At 42.1% G+C, this 20,057-nt stretch overlaps 1 protein-coding gene across 2 annotated transcripts in view; it reads right to left on the bottom strand.

Annotated features, from left to right (window-relative positions):
- Positions 1-20,057, bottom strand: part of DENND1B (DENN domain containing 1B) — a 1,337,878-nt gene that overhangs the window by 1,301,631 nt on the left and 16,190 nt on the right. For both annotated transcript variants that reach the window (XM_078644012.1, XM_078644002.1), the window contains exon 2: positions 5,252-5,316. In XM_078644012.1, coding sequence (XP_078500138.1) covers positions 5,252-5,316 — 65 coding nt within the window. The remainder of the gene's footprint in view (positions 1-5,251; positions 5,317-20,057) is intronic.

Here is a 20,057-nt window from a genome sequence, read left to right as displayed (position 1 = left end):
ATAGCTAATAAACAAGACACTACAACTAGTACCCTTTAAAAGGGAGCTGGTGCTGCCCATGCACAGGCACGGATTTACACTGCCCCACCAGCAAAGGGTCCTCTAGGATTCCCCTCTACACTTGAGGAGGAAACGTGTGGAAAAACCGGGAGCACAGGTGCAGCAGGCTCCGCTTTCCTTTAATGTGCCCCCTTTGCCCCTGATGACTAAGGTTTAACCAATGAACTGATAAATGGCTTTACATATCAATATAAAATTGCCAAACATTCATATGTTTAACATTTTCAGACTTGTCCAGAATGAGCTCCATGGTCCAGGTATATAGTTATCAGCTTAGCATTTCCACGAATTCACCTTTAGCGTCTTCACACAAATAAGCAATCATTCTACCAATTCAAAGCATATTACTGCATGCTGATGACGCACCTTTCGAACAGCTTGCATTTTCGTAAACACGAAGCAGCTTTCAGGAATACTTCCTTCCACCTTGGCTTCGTGTAAACCTCCGCACGCGCAGCCAGGCCTTTCAAAGACGTCTCTCGAGAGGCTAACCTTGAAGTCCCTGGAAAATCTCTGGAGAAACTACCAGAGTAAATAAACTTAAGCGGGCCAGCTGTGATTAAATAACAGCCGTGTGCAATAAAGCACCGCTGCGCGCTATCTAGAGGTGACATTGTCAGCCACTCTGACAAATACACTAAAGACGGAGACGGCAGAGCAGAGAAACGCCACAACAAACCAACACAGGTGACGGCGGAGCACGTGCGCGCCGGAAGATGAAGACGTATACAGATGTTTGTCCTCGCGCAGCTCTCCTGGCTTCGTCTGCGGAACAGGAGTAGAGTAGACTCTCCCTTTCAGGAAACATCCTAAGTATGATACAAGTGTTTCATCATCACGAGGACATGTGGAAACCTCTCTCTAGCTGACCACCACCGACCACTTCCGAGAGAGAATAAGGGTATTTCAATAAAGTGACTGAATTTCTTTATCACCCAAGAGGCATGCATGCATTATTGCGGTACGCCATTTTGTATTTGTTGTAATTTTATATAGAGCGGACTGGACCCGAACGCATCGCTTTTTCTAGCTTCATTGTACACAGCACTTTAGCAAACAAGGTTATACAGACCAACCGCTACGTATTATTATTAGTATTTGTCTGCCAAAACAACTTAAAAAAGAGAAACTGCCAACGGTGTTCCGCCTCTCAACGCAGCAGGGGAGAATGGAATGCTTCGAGGGGTTAGATGAGCTGAGCCTCTGCAGCTAGCGGGAACTTAGACAGTACTTATGGGATGTATATTATAAGCCTCTTTAAACCGGAAAGAGATAAACGAAAAAACAAGTGAGATGGCCTTCTATGAAGGAATGTTATAAACATACTTTTCCTCATATATCAATTATACTTTTATCGAGAATTACAGGTTTTATGTATACTGAGTGAGGGAAGCGTCTGCATGAAAAATAGCAAAGGAGAATGACCTTGTGTATAAATGGGTCACCAGACATGAACTGCAAAATATCATTCATCCAGTTCCAAAGTTTATGCAGCAGCACATATCTGTGTTTACCGTTCTTGCCAAAGTGCTTAGGCGAAATCCCAGACAAGTGAAAGTTACACAGGCAGCATAGGAAAATAAAAAGCAGGTGTAATACCTTTAGTCCAATTACTGGAACTTTTATTTTAGATTACCCTTGCATAATATATAATATGCACAGGCCTACATTTGGGATCCGAGACTACTACACCCAAAAAAGGAAGACGACTGCGGACACCTCTGTGAAATGGATGTAGGTTGGGAGTGGGGCATGTGTGTTGGTGGGCAGGAGGTTGAAAAGTTCCTCTTCACTCACTCCCCCTTAAGACATTATGGTAGTGCTGTTTGTCTCTTAAATGTGAGAGTCATTGAATATATTCAAAGAGCACTGATCTTTTAGGCGGAGCATAGGCCAGAAAGAATCACTGATTCTGATTTAAATGGATTTCTCTTTGGTTCGCTGCTATGCGCCCCTTTTTCCCTAAATCAGCAATATGGTTGGATTATACACACATAGAAGATTGAGATCGGTCCAAGGGGCTTCTTGGCCCCGACATATCTTCATACAACTCACAGCTGGACTCTAAAGCAGCCAGAGGGTATCACGATCAGTCCCTTGATATTCCTAATATCAAGGCCACGTTTGTCTCGGATATGAAAACATTCATATATAATTCTATATGGAAGTCATTTCATGGCACTGACACACACACACACAGCCTGCCACTGGGGGCAATCACTTGAAGAGTTGGAATTGACGTCAGTATTTGAATTGTGTTAGTGCTATCCTCCTGATCTAAGGGATATTTTATTGCAGAGACTGGAACCTTTCCTACCAAATAATACAAGCCAACTTGAGTCTTTAATTCACAGTTTATTTATGGAAGAACACAAGCTCCTAGGCAACGAGAAGCATCACAATTTTTCTTGGAGACCTCTTGGGGAGTCATTTGAAGCTAATAAATAAATTGCATGTTTTTGAACTTTATTCGAGCTTGGATTAGTAGCTGAGCTGAGCTCTGTCTGTGGATACATTGGCCATTATGCGAGCAGGATGCATGACAAATTCTACCATTCTGGGCATTTGGCAAGTTACTAATATCTGAACAATATAGAGCTGGTCACGATGTTTCGGTCTTTCAGAAAAATGCCCAAACACCAATGCTCAGGCTTTCAACAATCCAAGTGGAGGGTCAACTTGGTTCATAATTGTCAATAAACTGTAAACCTCTTGTGAGTATGCACATCATACAAGGGAGAAACTACTTCACACGCGACACCATCTACTGAAAACCATGACACAACGTGATACACACTTTCATGAAAGAGGCCCTCAACATTGCTCTGTCTCATCAATCAAAATATAACCAAATGCTACAGATGCAGTAAGTTTATCTTGGTAGTTGCGACTAAGAAAAATAGATTAGCATAAGTAGGGGTGGACATCCCAATGGAATGTAGTCCATGCAACATTGCCCCAATGCACAAGCCAGAAACTAAACTACAGTAGACTTAATGCATGGCTTCATTTTAAATAAATGAAATAAGAAAGGATATCTCTAAGGGTTGGTCCGTCTTTCAACACTCCCATGATCCTGCAATGCGTCCATCGCGCAGAGGTGAGTTCCCACGGCCATTAAACATATGACAGGTATGCCTTTTCTTTAATAAGCCAACAGCTGATGTAAATGCTGTTACATGAACAGGCCCATTGTCAACTTAACCAATTCGGTCTGGGAATGGGGAAGATGAAAAACAATTGCAAAAGATTGGTGGACCCAACAATTGATACATAAAAAAAGACAATTTGGCTTCAGACCTTCTGGAAACAACAATACTACATTGGTTAATTTCAAAGAGGACTTTAACACTTCATTGGACTAAGATACCAGGACAGCCATGGAACATTTCAACCTATTAGGGGCATATGAGACAGCTGGGCACAAGATCATCCACAGTAGACCAGAATCCTTGATGTGTTAACTAAGATGGTTTTTCTCATATTTGTCTGGGTCACAATCAATAATAAAAAAAGGTGATAGGTGATTGGTGAAGTACTACGAGTATACTATATAAACACCTAGATAAAATAAATATGATAAAATGCTTGGACAAAAAAAAGTTTAATCGTCTGAAAAATATATCGACTAGAATATGTAAAGAATGTCTCATGGCCTAATATTTGTTCCTCAAATGACCTAATGTTTGGACCCTTTACAGCCTTAGCACCATCGACAAATAGGTGAACAAGGGCAGGAAAGTATGAGCCACAATATGATAGCCAAACTTGTTGACTGGTGGCTTCAGATGTGTAAAGTCTTGAATATTAATTCACTGAAAGATTCAACTCTGAACCTGCACCACCACAAACTTCCCAATTAAAGCACACAGAAGTGCATGCAACTGCAGTACTACACTTGACCTATGCACATGCTACCCAAATGGGAAAACGTGATAGGCAACTCCCTTTGAGAAGGGGAACTGCTATGCATTCTCACTATGCCATGCATCCTCAAAGGTCCATAGGCTTTTACCTTGGAGAGCTCTGCAAAATAGAATCCTGAACTGTGAAGCTCACATAGCTTATGGGGGGGAGTGAGGGGGGAGATATGCTCTAAAGAAAATGAATCCTGTCATGTACTAAGCCATCTTTGCACACTATTACTTTCTCTCTGAAGCTTAACCAGAATTCTTTTAATGATCTTTCTGCTGATGTACCTACCAAATCACTGGTAGTCTTTCTTTTCTACCAGCCTTTCCTACTGAAAAGAAAGTTTTACCACTGCACCTTTTCACAGGAAAGATTAAGAATATTAATAATTAAATATACACAAGACAGGATGCAACACAGAGACTGCAACCTTAAAAATAGTCGATGCCATTCATATCCTAAAAAAGTGAATTTTGTTTCATTAGCATTTTATTTAAAAGTATTTTATGTAACGTTTGCTCTTCGTTTTATTCCCCATGTGCACTGTATCACTATATCTGGAAATTCTAAAAGTTTGAGAAGGCACCTGCTGTTGTCAATAGTAGCCCCGCCTCTTCAGTTTAAAACGTCTCTGCAAGGCTACAGCTCATTTGTGACCAGTCTCCCACAGGTGACTAGTTCAATATTAGAATGAGGAACCAATCTCCTTCTTGGGAACAAGATGGGGAACTAAGTTCATCACAGTTCCTTGTTCGTTTTCACTGTACCAGAATGGGATGGATGTGAACAAATAGAATGAAAGGGAACCAGCCCATTCACTATGACTCATAGCATTAATTTGTGAAGACAAAAGACTTGAGCGCAAACAAATGATCATGCTTCACTCTAGTGTACACATCAGCCGCACCTACAAAGTCAAGACTTATTATCTGTCCAAACAAAATCCCCTTCGATGCAGATGACCGAGCGCCCTATGGCTTTGCGCTGCATTGCAGGTTAATGAAAGAGAGAAGGCAGCGAGCACATACTTTCACTAATTGGCAAAGACAAAGACACCTTTAATGCCTGGTGGCTGCATAGACTTTAACAACAAACTGCTCCCTGCGAGTTGCACAAAAATACATCAACTTAAAATATAAAAGGAAGGAAGGAAAGGCTGTAAAAATTCAACTTTTAAAACTTGCTTAGAGCTTGTCCAAACACTATCATAAAAGTAATGGAAGACAAGTGTTAAGTTTCTCTATGTTTACGTTAAAATTGTGAACTGTACTCGACATACCTTCATTTTCAGATGCAGGGCACTCCACTTTCAACACCAGGTCAAACGTCCTTTCTGGATTTCCCCTGTAATAGAAATTAATATATTTGTAGAGGTCTCAAATGTGTGTGCTAACATAACTAAGCAATATCATGTGGAACGTTACACACACGATTTATAACATATACTCTTACACTTCATCGATCAAAAGGTCCTAGTATCTAACATAAAAAGCACAAAGGAACTGCACCATAATATAATATGCTATCCTTTTCAATTATGGTTTCTTAGAATTCAAATTAATGAGGACCTTTTTAAAATTCATCAGGTACAAACTGCATTGCAACTGTGGACAATGACGGCTGAACCACAGTCTCCCTTCCTGGTAGATACAATTGGTGCACTGGTGAGTGGTGCCAACTTGGAAGAGGAGCTTAGAAATATGCTTCTCACTTCCAGGACTTCCTACAATGGTGCATGCCAGAATGATTGGCTGCAGTGTCATCACTTTCTTGGAGGGAAGCAAGGCCGGGCAGTGTCCTGTAAGCTCTTTAAGGCATAACCCGAGTTGAAAGAGGCAATGTCATATATGTTCTTGCCCTTGGCATTGCTGGCTGCCCCGTTAGTGTTGTACCGAGAGAAGGGGGTCCCAGTAAACACACACAAAATTTGGGTAACAATTGATAATACAGAGATAAAAACGTTTTGATTTCCGTGCCCTGGGAAGGGGAAGGAGAATGTGCAGTGAGTATAGGGAGGGGTAAGTGACATAGAAAAAAAGACCAATTACCCACATTTTTTTGGCTTAGCTTCATTGCAATTAAAACAATGTTAGCAGATTGACTCTTTTGTTTATATATTTGGACTACCAGTTGTGGTTTACAAATAATTTTGTGTGTGTTTACTGGGACCCCCTTCACTCAGTACCTTACCTACCCAGGTCCCAGTGACGTTATTGGGTGAACCCCCCTTTTGCAATCCCTGTTAGTGTTGTGTCTGCTGTGAGCTTGCTCTGCTTTTATTCTGTGTTTTGAGTCCTGCCCAATGGTCCAAGCTCTATGGTCTACAAGTAAGTGTTTCGCTTCCAATCTGTCCACCCCTTTGTTGTCTGAGGCCCACATGTGTTGATGGCTCTGACATTTTCTCTTACTTGGAAGGCCTGACAATTGTTCTCTGCCTCATAAGGAGCAAACATACAGAAAAACCATCAGGATCCTCCACACCAACATACGCCGCACACCTTTTATCAGCTTTATGTTGTCTCTTTTCCTCCTTCCCACACTCCCACTAGGAAGAATCTGCTCTTTGTTCTGGTTTCTTAGCTGGAATGGTACTAGCTCTGTGGGAAACAAAAAGTGAGAGAATCCTGCCCACTTTATTTCATTTCCTCAAAGCGTGGTGGACTTGCTTCTCACCCAACTGCATGGGTGCCAAAGCAGAGACATGTTGCGTTTTTCGGCTTGTGACCAACTGCCACACTCCTCCAGCAAACGGAGATGCCATCAACGTGCTTTTAATCACAGCCATTGCAGTTCTGCAGACTTCGAGCAGCTACCAGCCTAACTGTAGCCGTTTCCAACTTCCGCTCTTTCCACACTCACAGTAGAACATTTGGACTTTGTTCCTCTTCAACACATGCCCATCCACCTTGCCAAGTTTACACTTCACTTTGTTTTATTTAAAAGAAAGAGCAATCTACTGCATTTTTAAAGTCATATAAAACTTTAGGCAATTGTTATTTTAAGTCCTAACTTTTGTCCGGTCCCATTCAATATCCCATTTACTTTTTGAGGACTTTCACCTCTGATACCAGATTAGAAATCATTTCACTAACTCCTATTTCCAGAACTTCCCCTCGTCATAGAGGTGCTTCCCAATTGCATTCCATGCTCTGCACACCAGACCACGAGGATGCTACACAAATGATTAAACATATGAACAGTAATCATTACCCTACTGTTACATAAAAGTCTAAGAAGAATGGCACATTTTACGACGTGCTTCTGTGCACTGTTAGCTAATGTGATTAAATAATCCTTAAAGATTGAATTCTAAAATTCAGGTGAAAATTGTACATCGATTGTTTTATGCTTTAACCTTTGTAACACAGGTAGGAATATTTTTGTGAGAGGGTTATCCTGTGGACGGGTTCGACCACTCAGTAAAAGAGTGCAACAGAGTTAATCCGATATAGGATTAAACAATTTGACTAGAAAGGTTTAACTGTGAAAAACAATGTATTGCTGTGTGCATCCTTACTCTATCCCTGTCCTAAATATGCTTATTCTATTAAGCCCAATCTTTGTGTATCCCCTTCTCCTACTCAAATGGGCACAGTCCAAAACAGCAACAGACAGAATAATAGAGAAGCAGGTCTCAATGTTTGCGCTGGAGGTGGGAAATATATAAGCGTTCCTTCCAGATTAAATGTCCTGTCAGCCCACAAGGCCTCTGCGCCCCAAAATATGTGTTTTTCACCCATAGAGCGTGTTCCCTGATAAATACTGAAAATATTACTTAGTCTGGGGATTTGTCTGGTGCTCATGCTACTTCAAAGTGCTTCCGGGTGGGTTGGGAAAGGGTGAAGGAGGTAGCAGCACTAAATAAATGTTAGCCAGTGACTTCTGATGTCCTTAGTTTGTGACAGGTCTGTAGGCCAAAGTGATTAGAAGATTACAGACACCATCGGCAAAACAGAAAGTCATCTTCAACCATGAGTTAGAGTCAAGAAGATCCTGAAGCACCTTTTGCATGACACAGTCTTCCATCGAACCTTTTTTACTCAACCAGTGGAAAGGGTAGCGACTCATGCAAGCCTACCCTAGGGTTTCCGGTTTGCTGGTAAGCAAGTGTACTTTAACCAGGAAGCGGTCATACAGATTTTTGAGGACACTGCATCGTGTTTTCAACCACCAATGTGCATGTAGAATCTTACATTAAGATGTGTGGCAAGAGCTGATCATTGGAGCTCTCTGAAGTAGGTGATCTTGTATAGGAAAGAAGACACATTCACTTTATTGGGTGGGAGTTCAAAAGGGCTACATTCATGATGGCAGGGCTGTGCCTTTTTTTCTCTGTAGGCTCGTGATGGCAACTTAGCAATATCATGTGGCCGATGGTGTTGAAGGTCAAGAAGTATCAAGGCATGTCTTCTTGCCTGAAAGAGGGCAATTCCTCTCCAGTATTTAGTTGAGCTGTTTCAGACCGCCAACATGGATGGATAGCAGACTGAATATTACTTAAAATAGTTGTCATTTCTATATTTGAAGGTAACTTCCCACAATAATGGATTCCAGAGAATGCATGGCCAAACATTGGTAATCAAATTGACGGAATGGTGGTGCATGTTGTGTTATTTCAGAAAGATCACAATTGTTTAAATCAACTTCTGAAAGATTTCACCTGTCACAACGAAGAATTGATATAAAAGGGATTTAGGTATTAGGGGAACTAAGTAATCTCAAATTGAGAACTTCAGAGTTTAAGGTATCTTTTAGATGGGCACAGCACTAAATGTGGATGAGTTATTTGTGACTATGGTCTTTGATACAAGTGAAAACGCCTGGAAGGCTGTGGATCAAAGGATCCCTCATTGGGAGAGGGAAGCCTCTAACCATGTGTGTGGGGAGGATGTTTATCTGGAGAGATGTGGTCTCGTCCTTGAAATCTGTGAGCCTACTACAAAGCAAATGAAACAGAGCCAGATACGCAGTGACGGGACCCAACACTGAGCAGATGCTTCATTAAAGAATAGTTTTTGAGACATGCACAACGAATGTGGTATTAATGGTATAAATCCATAGGAGGGAGACATCTATGCAAATTCAATCTTAAGTCGTCATTCTGGTTGTTTGGCATTTGCTTACGAAACTGCTAAAAGCAAATGTGTTCTTACATAGGAGGAAAAAAAGAAGCGGCTTGGCAAGGAGGTGTTGGTTTGGATAAATGGATGACAGTGAGAAAGGAAACCTAAAGGATAGTTAGAAAAGGTGAGAGTTTACAAAAACATTAAAAGATGCTGGCATGAAGTAGATCTGTTGGCGTAAATTATTTACGGTATAGAACAACAATATTTTTGGTTTAGCAGGATCCCATATCATGATCCACATTCGGATTGCATGCCGGCTTAGCTATCAAGCACTGCAGTGCCATATCAATTTATATAAAATTTCATGAGACCTGGTGATAGTAGGGGTGATGTGAATAATAGGTAATCACTGAATTGAGATGAGTGAAGCATTTTGTCTCTGGAATCTCGGATTTCCTATTCCGCCACTTTAGTGGCGTTTCCCTGTTGAAAACACAACTGGATCTTTAGAACACTCTACATTCATGTCTTATTTGCTTAAATGTAATCTACAGATGGCATTCAGCTACAAATAGAGAAAAAGACAACGTTTTTGTCAAATTGTAAGACATTGGGACAGAGGTTGCTCATGAAATTAGCTGGCCAATATCCTTCAATCAAGGAAATAATTCTCAGACACATAGAGGTGGCTATTTGTTAATTTCCTCATTCAGATATGGCCACTCTCGTGTTTACTGATTAAGAGCAGGGCATTCCCAGTGCACAGGTTACCTACCATTCACCTTCACACAAGTACATTTAATTGTGAAGGAGACTTAGGCAAAGCTCTCTTCAAATAGTTACTTTCCAGACCGGCCCCTATCCACTCTCGCAATGTTCAAATTGCTCAGGCTGTAGACATGCCCTTTGGCTTTCATGGTTGGTGCTCACCTTTCTTGAGCAGCAGGGCGGAAAAGGTTCGATTTAGTAAAATATCTTTTCTTAGTTTATTTCTTGCATTCTCAGTGAACCAGATAAATGAGAAATGGGAACCACAAATTTACATGAAATGAAGGTAGGGCATAAATGGGAAACTCCAGACACAATAATGTTAAGTTATTAGACCAGGCACTGATGGACTTTCTTAAAGGCTAATTGCAGGGGCATTGATGGTTTTTGCTCAAGCTCCGTAATTCTTAGACACTGCTTTATCATAAATAGTGTCTTTTAGCGAAGATGCAATGCTGACAAGAGGAAGCTGTCCCGCTAGCCCCGTTTGATACTCTATGAAAGAGGCAAAAATGTCTAATGATTTGGGGGAAAAATGTATGTCCAGTGCAAACAAATCTCTTTTGTTGCACCGCAGTGTGTGCCAAACTACAAAGCCCTCACTACACCAACTCGCTGTCAACCCTGTGCAGGACATATAAAGTTAATCTACTCTTCCTTATGACATCGGCCAAGGAAATTCTTCTCTGCTGCTACTTAATCACAGGGAAACATCGCGGCCATTGCTCGATCGATGCTTGACTTTGCCCATGAAGACATTGGAGAATAATCTCAGGAACCTTATAAAATGGCACTTCAAACAACAGTTGAAAAGAGGGCCCTCTTCTACACGGTGGCGTCAGAAAGTCTGAACTAGAGCACAGCTGGCAACTGTACCTTTTGCTACAAGGATGCAGAATGAGTTACGAAGCTCAACATTTCCTTGTCCATAACATACCCACGGCTGGAGCAGTTGTTAGATAGCTGTGCCTACCAAAAGGGAATCAGTCCTAAAATCTCTTAAATGGTAGCCCTACGAAGCTTGAATTCAGTTAAAAATTGCCGTTCTGGCGCACAAAGCCCTTTATTTCAAAACTCCCAGGTACCTAACGCAAAAGCTTGAATTACCCTGTGGAGGTAGAGCCTCAAGAAGCATGAAAACTTTCCTCTTGAAACCTCTCATCCTGAGCAAAAAGAGAACTTGTCACCAAGCCTTCTCTGGCGCTGCCCCAAAGATATGGAACTCTTTTCCACCGGAAATACGCAGAATCTCCTCAACGACTGCTTTCAAACTGGAATCCAAAAGATTCTTAATGAATACATTCTTACCTTAATTGAACTAGGTTCACCTGCTCAAAGTCATTGATCCTACAACCGTTGTACTATCATTTGACACTGCTCTCCTCTACCGCATGCCCCCCTTCGTAGCCCGCTATATTGTCCTTAATTATGCGATCATTCTTGTTTCCTATTCTTACCTGATGTCGATATTGCATTTATGTCCTTCCTTCCATCCTATTGTAAACGGCTCTGATATCCCTCGGGATCTGGTTCGCGCTCTATAAAACTTTATAAATAAACCAATTTTCCTCAACCTGAAATAAAGAAGTTAATGCTCTCTAGTCAAGGAATGGGCATTCAATCTGGGGACCTGTAACGTAAACTCTCAATGTTACCTTCCGCTTTAACTGTAGTAATGGTATGAGGCTGGAATCATTCAGGACAGTCTCCTCTGGAAGGTTAGACAGCTGGAGAACTTCACAACTAGGATGATCCTTTTTAACACTAAAATGTGGGCTGCTTCAGTGAAATATTCAGGGTTTGAGTAACTCCTGGCAACAGGAACATACCACAGTTACTGTTGATGACCAACAAGACCCCTGCACAGCCAGGGTCTAGCTCCAGATCATTGGGACTGGACATTCCCCATTCCAAGTGAAATCTTCCCAAACCTGGGAAGCAAGGACTCAGCATAAAGTAACAGATCTCTGTGCTTACTGGCCCTTACAAAGCATGTGTGTTATCTGACGGGTAATCACGCTATAAAGAAAGTGCAGCACTGTCTGATATTCAGCTTCAATTAAGAAAGGAGTTAGTTGCGAAACGGAACATCGCCCTACTGTGGGGCTCAGACACACTGCCCACCCTCCGTAAATGGTGCAAAGATATGGATGCAATGAAGGTGGCAGAGAAGTCTGTGTTTGTACATCGTGGATGTCCCAAGAAGTGGGAGAATATTTGGGGGGCCTGGAACAAATTCCGTGGTAATATCGGCGAGCCTCCGGCTTACGAGGACGATGGTAGTGCCTCTGAATGATGTAGCCTGGACACCTGAAGCTTAATAACATTGATTTGTCAATATGTGTATTATTTCTATATGATCTGAATGAGGAAATATGTCGATTTGCTCTCACAGTCCATATGATGTATATCATTTATCTGTCTGTATTATTGCCCTATATGTTTTGGTTAATAAAAATACAAAAATAAAAAAGAAAGGAGTTAGTTGAGAGAAGGGTTTCCAGCCCCGAGTATACATATAATGACTGGGTTCCTTAGTCAACTGCAAGGCATAGAGGGCTTTCATCTGACTGTCATCAGCGATCTGCTGGACCCTCAAGAATTCTGAGGACACCACTTTTTCACAAGACTCGCATGTCATAGAAGAGATGGGATAAGATTGAACAAATTGAGAACTACCAAATCTGTGTCAAGCGGCTGTCCTATCAGAAACACTGGAAGCAAATTTAGTCTCCCTTCATTACATTATCTCTTTTTACCCTGAAATGTTATTCACTACTGATAATGAAAGTGGAAGTTCTTCTGGGAGGCAATTCTACAATGTCAGCCAAATGCCTCATAATGTTATCTGGAAGGAGCAAGACGGTATACATGATAACAAAAGTATTGGGGTCACATGGAAGAGTGAGAACCGAAGAGTAAAAGGAGGCAGGCCGATACGCTCCTATGCTGTCAGAGCAGAAACCTACTAGGAACTTTATTTCTCACCCTCACATGAACATGGTGCTAGTCTGGCAGGTCGCCATATGGACTACTGGGTGTTCACGCTTACCCCCTTATTTGGTGTACAGGCACACAGCACCCTCCTCCCCCTGTGGCTAAAGTGATTAGTCCTTAATATAATTATAATTTGCGCATCTATCTCTCACATACCCTAACCCAACAACTGTAACTCAATAACCCTACCTCGGTGGCCAGCATGCACTATATAAAAACACTTCCCACTTAGGCTCAAAACAAAAACAACATCCTTCCAACCACACACCCTACACAGTGTAGCTTAAAACCCCAGTTGATAAGCGCTATATAAATGATAAAATGCAATACAATATTATTTCTGCTCTGGGAATCCAGGCATTTAAAAATTAAATCAAGAGGCAATTGTTTATGTACTTTTGTATGTTATTACAATTTCAATAAAACCTAATAAATAAAAATGAATCAAGAAGAACCTTGAAATTAGTTTTTTTAATCAAAATCGAGAGGAAAGGTGAAGCCGTCAATGACAGCTGATATAAGCATACCAAGAAAAAACATTCATTGTCTGACAGCCTTGACCTAATTAGTTATTGAAGGACAGCATACTCCATTTCAACATAAAGAAGATATCGGGTTTTAGATGTTTATTTCAAGCTGGCTAGCTCTCATATGCTTCTGGGTTTATTGCAGACCCTAGCACCACATGCATGGTTAAATCTTTCAAGTCAGCCAAGCTCACCCTGGGAGTCATGAAGCATACTTTACAAACACATTGGCTATCCTCAGGAGACAAAATGGAGTTGGCTGCTGTGGAGGGGAGCAGTCAGAACACCGCGGTCCTAACCACGCGTGTTCCAACTATGCAAGCGCAACCACGCTTGCCTTAACCACTCCTATGCCCTCAACCGTGCATATGCATGGGTAATGCAGTGCGCGGTCTAGCTGCTGGCTAGATGGAAGATGGTGAAGACAGAAGCAGGAAGACACTGCGGTGAGGTGAGTGGGTCAGGGTACTAGCGACCTTATTCATACATACCCCTTTACCATTCATGCCGATTCCACGAAATTGCATGGTAAAGGCGTGCGTGGTTAAGATGCATTCGTGGTTTGGGCTGCGTGGTAGAGGCACGTGTGGATTAACCATGCATGCTTCTATCACACAACCATTGTGGAAGCTCTCCTGGTGTGCAGTGCGCCCTGTAGTTTCTCTTGTAATTGGCTCCTGCCTCCTAACACCTCCTCCAAGGTTTCCAAGTGCGTTTCTGGAACAATTTGAGAGGCTACAACATTTTTTAACCGAGTTGCAACTAAAGATGAGTCAAGATGAACCAAGAGGGAACAGATCATGAACCCTTCTGTTGAACACTTCTGTCAAGTAATCGTCCGGTGGCATACCCCGGGGTGGTCTTCATTTTTATCCCACATGTGGAGGTTGGACACCTGTGCATTTGAATGGAACTTCGTCTGTGTGTCAATTTCTCAGTTCTACATTGGACAGTCCTGGTTAGTGGTTTATGGAATCACTAGTTAACTTCTAAAAGACCCTCTGGAACTGACTGTAGTGGCTCACTATAGCCTACTAGTTCAATTGTGGTTTATTTCTTTAGAGTTCAGCTCGTCTGTAGATGAACATTGTCACCTATGTTTCTGTGCAAATAAATATCAAACTTTTGCATGTACTGCAGTGTTTGTGCACAGGAAACACACACCTAACGCCTTCCAGTAAAGAACAGCTTGCGGGCACAAGCCCTGTCATATCTTCAAATAGCCTGCTGTGCCAGTGACTAATACCTTCATATAGCTAACCTCACGTAGTCTGGTGTTTGGAATTTGATTAATAAATTAAATTAACAGATTTTCTGTTTTTAAAGAGTGTTGGCTATTGATTATTTTTTGCCATTTCGTAGAATTGTGTACAACAAAAACTAATATTAACAAAGGAATCGGTACTCAGTTTATCAGCCCTGGAAAGATGAAGGATTAAAACGACCAAATAAAGATTTGATCCAGTAACCTGCTGGTTAAAAAGTACATTAGGGACGAGAGAAAAAAAACAGTTTTTTTGGTGCAGCCTTGCATCTCTAATAGTCACCAAGAAACGTTCTAGTAGATGTGTTTCTTTAATTTCGTCAGCCAGCATTGCGACATCATTCAATGGATGGAGCTGCTTTTAAATCATCCCAGTCAGTTTTAGGTCAGTCTTTCTTGCCTCCCATAAGCTGAAGTGCAATTTCAAATTCTATTTTTTGTGAAGTCTTATTGCTGTAGATGTGTGTAGAATTTCCTTGTGTTTTTTAACCAGTCACAGCTTTCTGCTTAATCTGTTGAATGCTTCATATAGATTGCGGAACAACAAATGTACCACACTATACGCATCTTTATCAATATATATGCTCACACTCCGAGCCCTCAAATATGAACTGCTGTAAAATTTGCAACGTGAAGTGTTGTTCACACTATCACTCTGTTCAGAGTGACAAAGATATTTAAAACTGTAACATGTGATGGTAGCAGTGGAAACTCCTGGTTTGCACAAGATAACTAGTGAAAGGTGTTCTTTGTGCTTCTGAATTAAAAAAAAACCTGAAGTTCAAACACTCAATTCAATAGTTGGCAACGGGTGGGGGGGGGGGCTCCATCCATCCCACAGCCATGAGAAGCGTTTTTATTTTTTTAATGCAGGTTCCACGCGGCTGCTGACAGGCCCCAGTGTTTACATTCCACAAGCAGGTGCCAGAGACATGGGAACGCGGGAAGCGACCGTGGGATCAGCAGCCCCGTCCGTACAGACAGACTCTATGGAGGCTCCCCCGGGGTTCCTGGGCAGTTTCTCACTCCATAGCTGCCACGTTTTCAGATTGCTTATGACAATATGTATTATTCTTTTTTTAAATTTCAGTGTATTTATGAGTGACATGCAACGACTATGAGTGACACTTGTTAACACATATAAAGCAGGGGCGTCTGTTATCTGAATATATTATCCTTAGTAATCAATACCACCGTTCATCCGGGCTGGATTGATTATATACATTGCGAATACAAGTGATTATGCTTTCATATTACCGATGTTGGAAATATTATGTAAGAAATTAATGAAGATTACTGTAGCCTTATAGCCCGCCGTAGAGGGCTATACCGTCTATTAAAGGCCCTCTCCAGCGTTAAAGACCCCAAGCTGAAGGCAAGGCCCTTTAACAAGGGAGAGGGACTTTAATAGCCAGTATAGCCCAACTACGAAGGCCTATAAGGCTATTAGAACATTCTGCCACTAGAGGGCAGAATGTTCTAACAAAAAAGAACAAAGCCTTATGGGAGCGTGAGGGGATTGGAATCCCCTCAGGGTCCCTGAAGCCTTTGTTCACAGCCAGGGCTGTGAACAAAGAAACAGGAATGTTGGAGCTCCAGGCTTATACCAGCCATTATAAGCCCAGAGCACTCCATTGTTTTCAATGGAGCTCCCAACATTCCAATGTTCTAATATCATATAGTGTTGATAACTAAGGATAATCTATGTTCAGATAACAGACGCTCCTGCTTTATGTGTATTAACAAGTTTTTCTATGTGGTGAATCATGGGCAGAAGGATCACAAACAGTTGAAGGTTTAAATCGTGTTACTGATAATACAGATGAATAGGAGTACGACTACTGTTTAGCCTTCCTGCCTTTTTCTTGTCTTTAAACTAGGAGTGACACTTTCTCGCAAGCAAAGAAGTTGAGGGGGAACACATGAATATCATAAATTACACCCATTTGAGCAACAAGAAATTCTAAGAAGATCTTAAAACTGCTGCAAAGCACCAGAAATGGAAGGCCACTTCAGTTGTCATTAGTGAAGACAAGGATTCATTTTTAAAACTCTTCAGACCATCCACAAGGCCTGCTGGAATGAAGGCCGGGGTTACTTATAGGGCCTTTTGCTACTATATTCCTATCAGAAACGTATGGTCGGACTACCCACAAAAGATGCACATATGAGCCTTTTAAACATCAGAAACACAGGGGCACACCAGAGGGCATGGAGGACCTAGACTGTAAAAAATTGAAATATACTGCCTTTTGAACAGAAGCCAGGCTCCATTCCGTCAGGAAACTCTTGAACAACAGACTCTTAAACACAGCGTTCTGTTGGAGACACCTGACTACAATGGCAGAGAATGGAAAAAAACACGTTGCAGTACATTTTCAGACATGATATTTCCTTAATTGTACATTGCATTGTTAGTATGGCAGCATGTCAATCTTAAAAGTTTAAAGAACGTCGCGTGGCACATACAAACATCGATTTGCTTTTTTGTTCTGAAGGTTGACTGCACCGTGGACCGCACCACTACCTTTCTTCTTTCTCTGTAAGCAACTGCAATTCGAATTCAGATAGGTTGACATTTTACTTTCAGTCACTCCATTTTCCTCAAAGCTGCTTTGTCATGTATGCTTCTTTAAAATATATAGCAATGTCATTGGACGACATCTCAGTACACAGTGTGGTTTTGCTGTTTTGCTCGGTTTGTTCACCGTTTCCTTTAGTGTTTGGCATTTATAATGCTTCTCTTACAGTGTCTCAGATATTCCTTTATCCCTGCGACATTTACCTTTGAGAAAAGCATGTTCACTTGCATTTGCTTTTATGTATGTATTTTATTTTTGTATAGCAGGTCCTCCATCCTGTGGAGTTCTTCACATCCTTCCACTAGACCTTGCCATTGTTCCACAGTGGCTAAAGGGTTCCCATCTCCAGTCCTTTCATCAGTGTTGTGCAATTCTTAAAAGGACACCAACAAGGCAAATAAAAGGAGGGCAGGTATTATGTCGCTAAAAACGAGACTTCCGCTGTAACACATAGGGCATTGACTCCGTGTGAGCCGACCATTTGGTATTGAACTTTGGCTCCGTAAATAGAAATCGGACTTTGCAGGCTGCCCGATTCTGGCAAAGCCTTTATTGTTTTGGTGAATTGTGGCAAATCGAGTGCAACACATTGCACTGACTGTGCGCACGTAAGGCTGGATCAGCATGTTATTGAAGCAAGCCTTATATTGACATTTCTTGAATACTTGGATATCCCACCAACTAAGTTGAAGACAGTCCGCCCCTTTGGAAGGTTCCTAGAACCTAAGTATTGACGGTTGGACCATTGAGATTAACGGTCCAGTGAATTGGCGCCCTTGTCAAATACCAAAGTGCCTTAGTCCCAGATTTCCTATCCTGAAGAGACCCTGATATCCGTAGTGGGGTTGAAACGTTGTCGCCAACCAATAAAGGATAGTCCAAAGAACACTAGAGCATGCTCTAGGACCTAATGATTTATTCAGAATCCCTAAATGATATCCTTTGAATTCCAATAACCAACTTTTTTTTCAAAACCAGTCACCTTATGCTTGATCACATGTTGGTTGTGGTCACTTCACTGGGGTCCCATAAGTCACTCTCTTATAAGTACGTAAAAAGTATCAATATAAGTTGTGTCTTATGATTGTATGTTTTTTATTAAGAATGTTGTAATTGCAAATAAATACCTACTTCGGCTGAAGTGTTATGAAAAACATAAAAAAATATTTTTCTTACGGGCTACTCTTGTCCAGTTAAACGGTTGAATGAAACACTGAACATTGTGAACTAATTTGAACAGGTCAATTGTGTCATTTTTTATTTTTTAGGTCTCGCCTCGGCAGCACGCATGCGCTACTCTAGGAGGGCCTTTAGCCATCGGTCAGCTCATTTTCAGGCATACACTCAGGCTGGTGGCGGTATCCACCTTGCGGGAGCGAGCAGCGGCGCGATTGCTAATTGGCCGTTGCTCGCTCCCGCAAGGCGGATGATCCCACAAGCACGAGTGTGCTTGAAAACAGCTGCTGTGGGCCGCGATTTTCTTATAGGTCTCGCCTAGGCAGCGCGCATGTGGTGCTCTAGGAGGACATTTAGCCATCGGTCTTCACTTTTCAAGCACTGCACTCGTGCTTGTGGCAGCATCCACCTTGCAGGAGCGAGCAGCGGCGCGCCACAACACGAGTGCAGTGCTGAAAAGTGAAGACTGCTCTCGCTTTCACTTTTGCTTTGTTTTCCTAATATCACACGCTTGCGCGCACACCACTCGCAGGCTAGCAGATGACCATGCAGAGACTTTTACTTGTTAATAGAGGGATCGCTTTCCAATAAAACAATAACACCAGCTGCTCACATGGAGAAGGGCACAATTAATTCTTGCTGAATGGGTCTTTTAAAATCCCCTTCATCAGTACAACGTCCCTTTCTGACACGTTCGGCCAGAGCTCCGTGTGATGTCATGCGCACAGAGGGCGCCGAACTGCTAAATAAATACTGGCTATTGCACGCTTTCAGGACTCCCCTGCAAATGCACTCTGCTCTTTTTTATTCTACCCAGGAGCAGCAGCCGGCTACGTGCTCCACAGGAATATTAAAATTATATTTGTAACCACTAGACGCCTGGAAGGATCCTCTAGGGGAAGATTTATCTCAATAATAATAAAATCCGTTCTTTAAGGAAATCCAAACCATTCCCGTGGTCCCCTCCCAAGTAGGAAGTCGTGTTCAAAGCCCACCCTGACCCCCCCTCTCTACCTCATCGACCACAACACTGCGGGGTCACAGGGCCACCCACACCTCTTTTCACGAACACACACAGGCAGAAGAACGCTCTCTCCACATCACTAAAGTTCTGCAGTGGCACGTGCATTTTTTGTTGTTGCATTTCAGGACTTGTATTCCTGGGTTGGTGATGGAATAGGTGAAACAGAGCCCCTCCAGGTACGACAGTGACTACAACTGACGTGAAGTAACAAGCAGCACATTCGTTTAAAGACACCCTAGTGACGTAATGCAAATGATGCTCCTCTCCACCTTCTGACGAATGTGGTAAGGGGCCCAAAATCTCGCACATCTAGTTGGGCGTGCTGGATTTAAAACCTGTGACCCCTAGTTTATACACAGACCTCTGCAGCAAGAGTTCTTTTCTACGTCTGTCTCAGCAGAGTGTAATTCAGCTGAGCCCAGAGGAGCAAGAGGCCTGGCCTCCTATTTCTGTTATGTTTAAAGCACTATAAACATAATAGAAAGATTGGGTTCTGCAATACAAAATATAGTCTTTCTTTTATGTCTGCTGGCCCGCAAACACATAGTATGACTGTATCTTTCAATTATACATTAGGTTAAGTGAAGACTAGGTGGGCAGCGGCATTTGAGGGGCACGCCAGCAAAGAGTAGGGGAGCTTGTGCATGTTGCTCCAGGAGCCTGTCCTCTCTCCATAAGGCA

This window comes from Lissotriton helveticus, chromosome 1_1, assembly GCF_964261635.1.
Source record: "Lissotriton helveticus chromosome 1_1, aLisHel1.1, whole genome shotgun sequence".
Classification (NCBI taxonomy): Eukaryota; Metazoa; Chordata; class Amphibia; order Caudata; family Salamandridae; genus Lissotriton; species Lissotriton helveticus.
The sequence above is the reverse complement of the archived record's forward strand: the minus strand, read 5'-3'. Positions and strand labels throughout refer to the sequence as shown.